General features: G+C 41.5%; 1 protein-coding gene across 7 annotated transcripts in view; it reads left to right on the plus strand.

Moving 5' to 3' along the window:
- LOC111248599 (low-density lipoprotein receptor-related protein 8-like) overlaps positions 1-13,297 on the plus strand; it is a 40,429-nt gene that overhangs the window by 5,698 nt on the left and 21,434 nt on the right. For 4 of the 7 annotated variants that reach the window (XM_022801175.2, XM_022801177.2, XM_022801173.2 and 1 more), the window contains exon 2: positions 10,299-10,535. In XM_022801175.2, the coding sequence (XP_022656910.1) occupies positions 10,310-10,535 (226 nt within the window). In that variant the 5' untranslated portion in view covers positions 10,299-10,309. Of the gene's footprint in view, positions 1-5,743; positions 5,880-10,298; positions 10,647-13,297 lie in introns of those variants that run through there. The other 3 variants (XM_086988249.1, XM_086988250.1, XM_022801180.2) reach the window with 2 other exon arrangements.

The following is a 13,297-nucleotide window of genomic DNA, read 5'->3' on the forward strand; positions in this document are numbered from 1 at the left end:
TAAAAAAAAAAATGGCGATTCACTCTTTTTTGGCAGCTTAGAATAGTCAGACGACTAATGATTATATTAAGGTTGCGTTGGATATTAGGGCGTCCAGAACTAATGACTCACTGATCCGCTAGAACACAATTCCTTGTTATTAGATCAGGTTACCTAGTTTCGTATATTGAGTGAGTATAACTTTTGGTCATGCGATAAATATGTATGATTGTAAATTCCTTTATGGCATACCACGAGCTGTGAACGTACGCATATTACGGTGTCAGTCTAGATATCTTACAACGGTAATTACGGTTCGTGGCGAAACGCGCGTGCCGAATGGCAAATTTCGACTTCCCTCCATCCCTAATGTTAACTACGCCAAAAATAGTTCGATCTTGAATGGTGACATCGTGGCTAACGTCTCCCTTTTTCACTATATATATATAAAAGAATAGGGAAATATTGTACTCTGAAAATAACTGTCAGAGAAAATGAGAACGATACGCTTATTGAGGTACGCGACACGGATAGGGACAAATAAATTGCGAACCCACGGCAGCTTGTACAACGAAATCAAGGTGTGCCTTGTAGACTGCCATTCCAAACAATTTTGATTGTAGATCGAGCTACGGTGGCGTTTAAAAGCAACGTGATCCCGGTCGGATATTTCCTTCGACGGCTAGATAATAGGAACATTCAAAAGCACTTAATCGATCAATGATGTGGGGGGCGAGCATTGGGTAAAGAAGCTGTCTTTGATCCATAAATACTTATTGCCTGATCGGGAGGTGATGCTTTTGGAGGTGAACCTCTGCCAGCGGTTGGAGACTCTTCAGCACAATGATAGATACGAATTTATTCATGAAGCGTGCCCTAGAGGGACAAAGCGAAAAGGAGGAGCCTGACTCTCTGGACGTAGCAGGGTCTGTGTCCTGTGTCTCTTTCATGTGCTATGGGCACTCACGCAGCTTCGTGAAGTCATAGAGTGAACGTATAAGTAAGCTCGTTAGTCAACATTTACCGAAATAAGACAAATCTATAACAGAGATAGTAATTGTCATAAGTTCGATAACTTCTTTATATTATCAATAAACGATCACAAATGCCAAGCTGAAATTATAAACCAGTAACTTGATGCTTGGGCGGCTCGAACAACCGTCTGTCTGCATGGCTAACGTATATGCGTATCATTACGCTATCAATAATATGTGTCTTAGCGTAGCTGAATAACTTACATTTTGAATATAGCAAAAACGAACATATAAGCTTTCGTTGCTACGCTTCAACTTTACGTCATAAACTTTATAGGTTGGATCACGAATAGAAATACTTTTAACGAAAACAGTTTCGTCCATAGTTTGAAACACTGATAGGTCTTATTGCGTTTCTGTAAGACGTGTATTCTTCCAGAGGTTCCATGAATGAATCACATCAGCCGATGAACTTCATAATCAAACAACAGTTCTGTACGATAGAACTAACTTATTATTTGTATCCAATAATCGATAACTTCTTTTTCTTACGCTATTATAAACGAATCACAGTACACATTCGAATCAGACCAATATCATTCATGATCGATAGATTCAAAGGATTCCTTTCTAAGCTCCAAAACACCTATAAACTTTTGCCAAACGCATACATATCTTCATTAGAATTTTGGAAGGTGAGTCTACAGTCAACAAATAAGAGTCTTCGTGCAACGTTTGAAATTTGTCACCCGATTGTCTCTAGCTAATATACTATCCATTACGGGCGTATACTACTAGGAAAGTAAAGATTTCTCGTAGGAAGTTCGAGTGGCCTTTGTATATTGATGAGCTGCATATAGCGGTTCCTTTCTAATATTTGTTAGGTTACTGTTAATCAGAGGGAAATAGGTCAACTGTTTTGGCTTCTTATATGAACATTGATTGGATGAAGGATCCTCTTTCCTAAGAGGGTTACTACCTGAACGGTGCTTAACCGCATGATGGCGGAACATAGTTGCTACCGAAACTAATTTCGCTTACGGAAGCGACCTCTTTCAAGCCTTAATCATATAATGTACCAATAAAAAGATGTCTACCTTTATGTTGTATTGTACATTGAAATTATTCATAATGTCATGCGGGACCGTCGACACAGCGTTCATGTGAAACTCAGATAAAAACAGGGCTGCTAATTCTCTAATCCTAAGCAAGAAGTCGGAAGACGCAATTTTTTTTTTTGCTTACGGATGAGAGGCAGAGGGGCGAATCAGGTAAGAGCTATGCTAAGTTATTTGCAGTTTTCAGTAGAAAAGCACAACAAATCCTAACTATAAAATATCGTATGGTTTACAAAGTTTAAGATAAAAGGACGCGTGGATATTTCCTAACGATAGAAGAACTTGCTGACTTAACAGGCCTCGATCAATGACTACTGTTTCTCATGAATTATTTTTTTGCCCAGTCATCAATACAAGGCACATAGACCACCCTGCGTTCCGAAACAGTCCTAAATAGGGTCATAAGCTGCGAGCGAAATCTGCTTTGATTTTATTTATTAGCGTAGTCCCAGGTTCACCATTTCGTATAGTAACAATAATCTTAAGGGTTTGTTAGCCTTGAAATTTTGGTTTCTTCTGCGTTGTTCGACTTCTGCATGAACTGGTCGAATCGAACCATGGTGCCGAGCTGCAAGCAAATCGCTTCGCGACTTACCTCGGTTCGACTCATCCAGTGTTGACATCCCGAAAAAAAGATCAAAACACCGTGCTTAAATCGGTAGATTTCGACAAAACAGTGGCGATGCTGGGGGCTGCTGCATAATTGGCACTGGGGTACGTCTGCATGCGAACCATGATCGTCTTGACCGTCGTTTCGAGCACATGCAATGGCCCCCGTGTCTAATTGGGTTGATTCCCATTTGGTGGAACTAGTGGGATAGTATTTGTCTAAATCAGTGGACCGTTGACACAGTTCTGCATCTCTAGCAATGCGCGTAAGTGATCCTTTTCGCTTAGATAGCGACCCGCTCCTGTCGATTCATACTTTCTGACGCCATTACGGAATGGAATCATCCGATAGTACGATTCACGTTCAGGCGTATGTAGGACCAGAATGGGTCGTTGTAACTACCAAAGTTGCGGAAAAATCGCTAAAAATAGTATTGGTAAAGCGGCCAGTGAGGCCATTGGAGATTGATGTACGAGTCCATTTGCTTCATATATATCGTAGCGGTGCGCTAAACGATAAAATCACAGAATGTGTTAATGTGCTTAGTGATCACTTGATTTCCGTAAAAACATAGTTTTAATTTGCCAATCATTGCCTCTCGGTAGGAGCCGAGCCAGCTATTTTACTGCTACTTTTACTGCTTTACATGAGATAATCCATCAATAACTGAAGAGCAGAACGTTCTGCCGATATTGAGACTTCGGCATATTATTATCATTTCAGGTAACTAATAACTTGTTCGAATCGGTGAACGAGCACGAGTCCTGTTAGGAGCGCCATCGAATATACTGCTCGTTCGATATGTGACACGGTCTTGTAGGGGCTAACGGACGTTTCTCGTAGTCTCAAGAGCATAAGTTGTTTTTCTGTAAGCCCATATGTATGGGTCAATAACAGAGTGTATTTAGAAACAAGATTGCCCAAGATCGTCTTGGAAAGGGTCGAGCCTTACAACATATTGAGCAAACTACGTCCTGCCCTAAGAAAAGCGTTTCTGGATTTGGCCTTTCATTTTCCATCGTTGAAGACAATTCGCTTTGTTGTCGAAATATGTAGTCAAAAATAAAGGCTAGAAAAGTGATCCCACTATGATAACAATGAAAGATTGCGTGCTACTTTGTTTGTCCAATCAAACAGTATGAAGGATATATTTAAAAACAAGTTGTGTGTTGTACCTGTTTGTTTTCGATAACCTTTGTTGAATCTGAAATATCCAAAATTACAGCGATATAACTTATCGTATTGGTAAATTTTTCTCGTAAGTTGTTACCACTGGGGTGATGATTGCCAACATTTAACCAAATACCTTTTTTTCACCTGATAACAACAGCCGTTGTAATTCCACGACGGTCAGGTCTAGGACACGGTGCCATTGTTCCAAAGCGTTGCATAGGAATTCAAGCGAACTTCACGGAGCAAGGCATGTTAGCGTCAAGACACTCGTCATTGTTCTCAGATCCATAAGCGCCCTCTGTAGGCTTTTATTATTACAGATAAAACAGAGGTATAAACAAAAATCTGTTCTGCCAGTGTCGAACGGCTGCCGTAGCGATTAGATGAAGTATGAGACGGATCACGCTGCAAGTTTCCGTCGTCAGAGTAGATTTTCTGAAACTCATTGACTTAATAAGTACTTATTCGGTCTGTACTTTTTAAAGGTGGCTCTCTCAATAAGTTTATAGTTCGCTAGATTATGATAGCCAAAACCCACATATTACGGAAACAATAGTCCGGGTTGCAGATACACTCACCGGCTCGACGCCTTACATTGTGTTTGTTGCATATACGGCAACATTTTCATGTTAGAATAACGCCATTCTATGAAACCACATACGCTCCGTTTGGCTAACTGCTCGGTATTTTGATAGACAATTGCAATTTGTCGTCTCGTTGTTTTTATTCACGGGCCGCGTTCAACAAACGCACTTCAGAGATCCGGCCTGTTTACAGTCTCACTGGCATTGCGCGATAGCTTTCATTATTATCATAGTCAGGCTTCTATTGAAGCCGGATACACAAGAGCTGAATGGGTTATTGCTAAGTGGCGCCTTTTCATTACCCAATGGGTCAAGTCGAAGCGTGAAAGAGTTTTTCTTTATTTTTATATGTTTTCGCCCCTTCGGCTGCTATTGATGATACTGCTGCCACTCTACGAGCGCCTATCCATAGGACTAATAGCTATTAAAATCGTCGAGCCATCGTATTTTCGCCATGGACTATACGAGCTATGATTATGTTTGTCTGTTCTTAGGCACAAGAGTAGCAGATAGTTTCATTTTGCACATGTACGACCGAGCACGTTTTACTTATTCTTCCCGAGCAGCCATACCGACACACATACATTTACATAATAACACAAGTTTTCATCGAGCGGCAACTCGCTCATCCGATTTTCATCGATATTTCAATGTTTCTCGTTTTCCACACTACGAGTTTCAGCTCGGCATTACTTGCAGTTGTCCTGTTATAGCTTATGATAGTCGATGTTTCTTTCCTTAATGTATTTGTTCATACAAATTTCAGTTCATCTATATTGTTCCGTTCCTAATTAGCTACATTTGCTTTGTGCGAATGTATCTCATAGAAGTTTAGTCGCGAACAAACCCAGGCCCCTCGTTCAGGTGGCCTTTTGTTTAGCTGTATGAAAGAGCACCAAATCGTTTGACGACAACTGGTACTGGTGTCGACGATCGGACATTTGCGACTTCCTCGCCGAATGATGGCTTTTGCGCAAGTTTTCGATTGGTTCCGCTCTCCGCATCTTTTTTGAGCTTTTTTTTTTTGTTTGATTCGACTCCCGCTGCTTTAGCTTTTACATAATTCACTTTAGTTCTCTGTGGCAAACGTTCCTTCGGTATCCTTGATCGTCATTTCCCACTATATCCCATCTGATCTGCGACGACCATTTCTTGTAGTTTGTTATTTGAAATTTGGTTTAGGGCACTATCTAGCCTAGTAGTGGTCGTTGTCTTTTTCAACTCTGCTAGTTTATTGGTTCGCCGTCAAAATAGAATGAGTATTGTTTGCTGTTTTAAATAAATCAGTGCCAAAATCTTGGCGTCCTTGTGTACCTGTGGATGTGCCTTTCGGTCGGCCTGCGCGCTAGCAGGCCTAATTCGCGACAAGTCAGTGAGCTATGGAATATTCGCTTAAGACCTATTCTATTTGTCAGCGCTGGGAGGGCCCAAAAACTAGACGGTAAGAGAAAAAAAAGTAATGTATCTAAATTATGTATATAGAAAAATGAAACCGTTCGTCAATATGCTTCTATATTTATGAGAGCCTGTTTGCGGTATATATCAGATAAAGGGCGCACACAATGGGTCGAGAAATGAAATAACGCTTGCTATATGATATATTTGTACTGGCAGTTTCGATTCGACTAACTTGAACGGCGTTACGGGGAGTGCTACTAAACATTTTCTATAGCTGACTATAACCTCTTTATTCGACTGCGTAGCCTGAAGGCAAGTTTCTTCTACGAAAATTCGTCGTAACGTCCGAGAGCTGCATTTCTGTATTCTCTAAAACTGGCAAATAACAAGGTATCACAAAATGAATGCAGTCGTGAATGAACGACCGAAGCCTAAACAGTCGATCGGTTCTGGAAGAAAACAAGTCTAGACGATGGCAATTGGTGCCGCGTCATACATCGACAGCCCTCTCAGCCTCACGTTGTTGCCATAGAACTGATATGGATAGACGGCATTATGGTTCGCTTCCGCTAAGCTGGACGTCATAATATTATAGACCACGTTCAAGTCAGTGTATCGGTATCGGGCGGCGACCCATCGTGGAAAATGTTTTGGGAGACAGGAGGAGGTGAATCGAGACGAAGTCCATCCGTGACGGTGCCACTGACTGAGGGCACGCATCCGAGGGCGGTCAATCAACCTGATGTGTTGTATATTGTGTTAGCGGCGCCGCTTTGTGCTGCAGAACCTCGCAGTTGTCGTTCTGCGGCAGCAGGGGCTGCTACGATCATTAGAAGCGTTCGCCACTGGGTCGTCGTCGTCGTCGTCGTCGTCGTCGAAGGCTTCGAAACGCAACTGTCGACTTTTTTTCGGACTGTGTTGCTTGCCACAATTACTATTACTGCTACTTGTACACAGGCGAGCGATGACTCTTTCCTTCGTCGTAGTCTACTTCTGTCTCCGCAAAACTCATTCCACACAATAAATCTAGCTTTATCTGGCAGCCACTGACGAAAAACATCTCTTTATGCTGATAGCAGCGACATCTTGCAAACAAAACAGTAAGAGAAACATCTTTGAACAACCTGCTGTGCTATAAAGACAGGCATTTTAATATCTACGTGTAGATTCTGCCGAGATTCGTTTCTTTTCTTTCGTTATTATTGTTTTTGTCTGCCTGTGTGAGGGTATGCTTTCGCTGACAAAACTTTCCAGTCGATGATAATACAACCTAATCAAGTGATAGGTATGTTCTTGGTATAGAATATACCTAATCAGTGTGATATTTAAAAGGCGAAACAAACCTGAATGTTTGGGATAGGACACGGAAGACGCAAACAAAACATTGTCCCAGTAACCGGCCTGTATGGATCACAATTAGACCATTCATTCCTTTGCTACACCCATATTGAATAGTAAGATAAGGCTCTACAGTTGAATAGGACAGCCCATCTCACGAGGGCCGGAGCGTACTGTTGGCCTGATTTGTAATCTCCTAGGAAATTCGTCAATCTGATTTAACAACCGAAAGAGCTACTCCTTGATGACAATGGAAACGGAGTTCCAGCTGCAAATGTCACGTTAAAATCGATGTTTTATCTCCTGTGGAATCGGAATCATGCGCACAGACATGTACGTCCTTAAACAGCAGCGGCCGCGCTTTTGAAAGACTATTGAGAACTGTTCGGTGATCACTTATTGATTAGTATGTGCATTTATATAACTGGTCTTATGTCACAAAGCGACCGGCCTTTGCTATCAATCAAAAGCAGAGTGAGGCTGATCTGCTGTAGACAATTTAGCAGAAAAAAAATAGTCTGGTTCCTCATAAAATAATGTTAAATGGCTGTGTAGAATTGATGCGCTTCGCTAATTTTCGCGTTCGCATCATTTGGTACTTTATGTAATCCCTCTATTGTTATTAGAGAAAATAACAGCTAAGAGTACCGTGCTAAACACAATAGATATTTTGCTTGAAGCAACCACCTTATGATGTAGCTATGTACCAATTTAAATTTCTATTATTATTGCCTAAATACTGATAAGGGTAGAAAAAATAATTTCTAATAGAGTAGAGTTGATGTTTCTGCTTTTTTTGTTTTTTGTATTTTAAAATTTCAAAGAAAAGCCATATAAGAAACACAGGCTCCTACTAAACATCCTTGAACTTCAGTTCTTTTTTTATTGTAACGCGGTGCCTATTGAGTAGCGGACACTGTCTGAAGACGCTGCAGTGCTGTACAGCTCCACAGATTCGTTCGTCTCGCAGTCGCAGAGAATGCAATGGTATTGTGTAACAATTCGCTATGATACTTAGTAAATGGATGGTTGAATTTCAGTCTCACGAAGAGTTGAAGGGTGCACCCCCAAAGCGGAAATTGTGGTGATAGCTCTTTCCGGCTAACGGAGGCGGGGCTGCGCGATCCTGCCAACTGTTTTATTAGATCGCCTGAGCTTTGGGGAGTTGCTATACGCAGACGGGTTATTAACAGCTGGCTTGAAGTTGGCGGATTAGAGTTGATATTCGAGCAGCCGAACCGCGCAGCGGCCACGGTCACGCTCCAAACGAGATGTACATAGTACTGATGAACGCGGTAGAAGTGATAATAAAAGGAAACAGGCTGAAATGTTCAGACAGAACAGACTGCGGACACCAGGTCGCACTACTGAAGACACTGATGTCCACCCGTAGACTTGTCTGACATAGTACTGTGATAATTGCAATTCAATATTGACGGAGAATTTCTACGACCTTGAGACTGCAGCTTGGCCTGTTATGCCGCTATCGGCATTAGGAGAGGGCAAACGAGAAGCAGATAGTGCTAGCATTGGTATAGTGAGTGAGGCTATTTCAGACAACCCGATTCTGCACGGAAACGAATTTCTATACTGTCGAATAAATTTACAGGTCTAAGGCCTATGGCCTGCACTGCTGCTTTGTGCTGCTATCAAAGCTTCGCTGGGAGGGCTGGATGACTCTGTGCGCAACCAGTAAGCAGTCTTCCCATTCACCAAAAGTACGACAGCTAATAACAATGCTCCCCCCCCCTGCTATTGGATACTCTAGAAGAAAGGCATATAGTTGGTTTGTCTCATCCTGTAAACGATGTGTACAGGGTGTTGGAAAAAGGACTATGCTAGACGAATTAAACCACGAATTAGACACTCCTGGGAAGGAATTATCCATTGTTGGAAGGTTACTATGTGCAGTGTCCGAAGATGTAATTAAATGCACACCCGTTAAGAAATCACGTTGACGGACTGCACAGTGTCGTGATTTCTCAAACAACTGCGTAGATATTACGACTGTGCATATACTGCAAACAGCGGGAACTATTGTACATAGTGTATATAGAAATATTTGTTACGGTATCCCGTGTGCATTTGCAGTAAGGAGAAGACTGAGGTGGCTAAGCGATGTTATCGCTTAATTCTAACTTTCTGTCATCATTAATCGTGCTATGATCGCTCTCAGTTGTTCTCTCATAATGCCATAATCCTAGGTCTAATTTTCAGTGTACTTTATTGTACCTCGAATTAAGCGTAGTCTAAAGTTGGAATCTAGCTGAAATGAGTGACGGATACTATGAAATTGTCAAAATGAACTAGTATACTTTTTTTGATTGAAGGGCGTAAAAAGCAGCGAAACGTGAATAAGCCACTAAGGCAAATTAAAAGCCACCGGGGGGTATGGCGTTCACAGGATATATAGGATCAAGTATGCACGCTGGCAATATACGAGAAACGAAAAGTTTTTGATGACTTCCTCGCTGGGTATGGTTGTCAAACCCCTACGGATTCTTGGTCCGTTCGTGTAGCCACTCCGCCTCAGAAATGTTCACTGAAGGGTTGTAAACTGAATAGAAAGGTCACGTGCAAATTCGCGGAGTTCTTCGTAACATGGGTGACCATGGTAGGATTCCCGCTTGTGAACGGCAGTCACTCTGCGTTAGGATGGCATCGAATAAGAAGTACACTGATCTGTATGCATTTCTGTAAAGTGTTGGGCCGTAAAATAGACAAAAGCGCAATAGCAGATCGTTGTATGAAGCTAGTTCTAGAGCAAATTCAAGTTATTCATTTTAGTCTTGAGCGCTATAAATATTACGCCTTATGATAAATAGCCATAATTGTAAAAAATCAAATTACCAGTAAAACCTATAGCTTCTCGAAAAGCTTATTCCTCAAAGAGCTTGATTAGTTTTTGTTGGTATTTGCAGAGAATGAACTTAAAATTATGCAGAGATGTTACCAAGTGACTGAATTTCGTATCCATCGTAATTATGAAGAGCTTAGCGTTCTGAATGAATGAGCAACGATCAGAGCAACTATGAAGTCTTCACTGCAATAATAGGCGAACAAAACTAACCTAAGCCCTAAGTTATTCTAACTTACTATTTCTAAACTTTCTGTTGAATTTTAGGTGCATGCGCAATGAATGCGTTTACCTGCGTTGGTGACAAAACCTGTGTGGACAAGACATGGCGGTGCGACGGCGAACAAGACTGCAAAGATGGTTCAGACGAAAAAGGCTGTCCAGATAAGAATTGCACAAATTCACAAATGAAATGCAAAAATCGACGCTGTATCCTTGTCGAATGGAAGTGCGACGGCCATAACGACTGCGGTGATGACAGCGATGAAGATCCGCAGATGTGCGGTATGTTAACGCTTCTATTTTGACGCGTCATATTTATGTCTCGTATGAAGCTCTGTAGAAACACGTGAATGTTCGTCCTAAATGCTTCGAATCTTACGTCTGATAGCACCGGTAGGCATCCCCTCAGCAAACGATACTTAAATGCTTCAAGTGATATAATAAGTGTACAACGCCGTCTAGCATTAGCTACATTTATTATTCTAGACAAAGCTGATCTGATGGCTTACGTAGTTATGTTTAGTTACATATTTGCTAGAAAAAAAAATTTCTCGAGGGAGAAAGACGAGAGATTCAGTCCAACTTTCAGTTATAGGGCGTCGATTACTAGCAAAATGTCGATACCTATAAGTATCGACATTTTGCTACTTTTTCCCATTCAATACAAAGCCAATTTTGGTTACATATAACACAATGTCTTCGTCACTGGTCATAAAGAAAGGTTATTCTGCGATATAGCCTTATTACAGTCGAGCTTCCCAGACGTTATACAGACGGCACGATGTAAAGTTCAGAATCGGGAGCTCTACACGGCGCTGTAGTAGCTGGATAGAGATAAGTACCTCAAAAAGCCTACGACTGAATAAGGATTGTAGTTTTCTTTGTTAAGCATTTTGTCGGTGTACTTTTTTTTCAAAACAGTCTTTACTCAAAATAATCCTTAATGACGGCCCACCCCATCATCGTTGGATCTGTCCGATGAAAGAAAGGATGGTCTTTTTTTGTTTATTGTTTCGTCTACGTTGGCGTTGTTTACTTCGTCCCCTTTACCTCGAGCAATATTGCGCTACCAGCAAGCCTTTGGACGTTCCCAGAATTGGCATTGATTGCTGCAGTACAATAACGAGACAGCATTTAAATAGTGTCTGATCTGTTCTTACCACCTGAGGTATATACCGGTGGAAATTTGCCAAGTGACAGTTGAACGTATTGCCATACGTATTCGGACAACTTTCGTTAGTCAGTACGTGCATCATTAGGAGACATTAGTAACCGAAATCAAATATTTTGCCCACACCTTTGGTGTTTACAAGAGATATCCGCATTAGAAGCGTCGAACACAAAATCGGTGTTGGTGCCATTTAGTTTCTATGAAAATGTTTGGAAATTTTGAAGGAAATATTTGAAAGAATATTTGTCGATTTGACGTTTTGCACCCCATTTGACAAGTCTACGCGTTCGAGTTTTATTAACCGGAGAAAAAATCGAGCTTATAGTACGCTACGTTCCGTTGCATAATATAGGTTACCACATGTTCTTTTTAAAAGTCCGCCTCTGTACGCTATTGTCCTAAGGGGTTGTTAAAGTGTGTAAGATATAAGAACATACGCCCCAAATGCATTTCACGCATCCAGGACTTGCTACAGATGATATTGAACTGTTCACGCTCTCCGCAGCACCGACAATTTCCTAAGTGCTCTTGCTACCTGTTTGACTTTCTTTCTCAGGTTGTTAACTGCCTTTAAAGCGAGGTGCTAAATCCCTTCCTGGCGAACGCGGAAACCCTCATCTTGTCCTGTTTGGTTTCAAGTGTTGACTTGTTTCGCAAATTAATCGGAGACAACGATTTTCCCGAAAATATTTTCTCTCTTCAATAGTGCATAAAAAAATTTGCACAAAAAAGCATGGCAAAATTGGTAAGCACGGATGTAGCGCTTCTGCTTAAGTAACCATCAGTTGTGCACGATGGCCTATACTCGACTCTCGCGCAGACGCGCAATGCAGCGTGAGTAAGCTCACCAACGTAAAGCGCACCGCTACTGTTTAGCGGGACAATTTGGATCTTCTCGTTGCGGAACCTAAAAAAATCGGAAGTGTTTTTCTCGTTTTTGGTAAAGAGTAAAAATAAGCCGTTTGTGTAAATCGCCCACGCGCCTACCCTGACTAACACGTGCACCATGTTTTTCCTATTATTTGCGATAGCTGATGATCTGTAGCATCGTACTTCACTAACATTAACAGCTGTGATTCTAACTCAAAAGAAACGACTTCCATGAGGCAGCAGATATCGTTTTACTGCGCCCACCTTTTTATGTATTGAATACTATTGCCTAGCTGAAAAAGACTAAAAAAAGTAGAAGCTCTGAATCGTTACTCCTTTGTCATAAGTGGCGGTGACGGGAATATCGTTAGTACCAGCTTTCTGAAAATGGCATGGGAAGCAGGGCCTTTCTTCACAATGTATTTGAATTGAGGGTTACTAACCTATTTGACTGATAGAAATAGAAAAAGAATCTGCTAGGTTTGTCGTGTGCCCTAAACTTACAGACAACTGGTGACATTACTAGTTCCCAGCTTTTAATCCAATGGCTACGCATATTTATATAAAAAGTTCATCAAGAATGTAAGCACACAGCGACCACGTCATGGCCATGTCCGTTCGTCAGTTTGAACACCACGAAGGTCTTCAGCATCGAACATGCGTTTTGCGGTAACTGCATAAGAGCAGTTTTATGATAATCCAGTTGCCAACCAAAGCTGTGTTATATCTACCATGTCAATGTACAATTTCGTCCCTTAGAATCATTTAGCGAAAAGCGGGCTTACTCCTAGGGGGACTCCGTTAAGAGTTGCTGCTGGTAGAACAACAGCTTCAGCTGGGTGCACCCATACCCCCCGGCTCTTTCCAAATCCTTCGGTTCTTGTATCCCCGATTCACTATAACTGTTCTTTCTCTCTCTAACTACCAAAGTTTCTATAACACAAGCAATAATTGACAAGGGGACCGATCGCTAAAGCAAAGCACAAAGACTGAATTCGCTCGT

The sequence above is a fragment of the Varroa destructor genome, unplaced genomic scaffold, assembly GCF_002443255.2.
Source record: "Varroa destructor unplaced genomic scaffold, Vdes_3.0 BEIS01000004.1, whole genome shotgun sequence".
NCBI lineage: Eukaryota > Metazoa > Arthropoda > Arachnida > Mesostigmata > Varroidae > Varroa > Varroa destructor.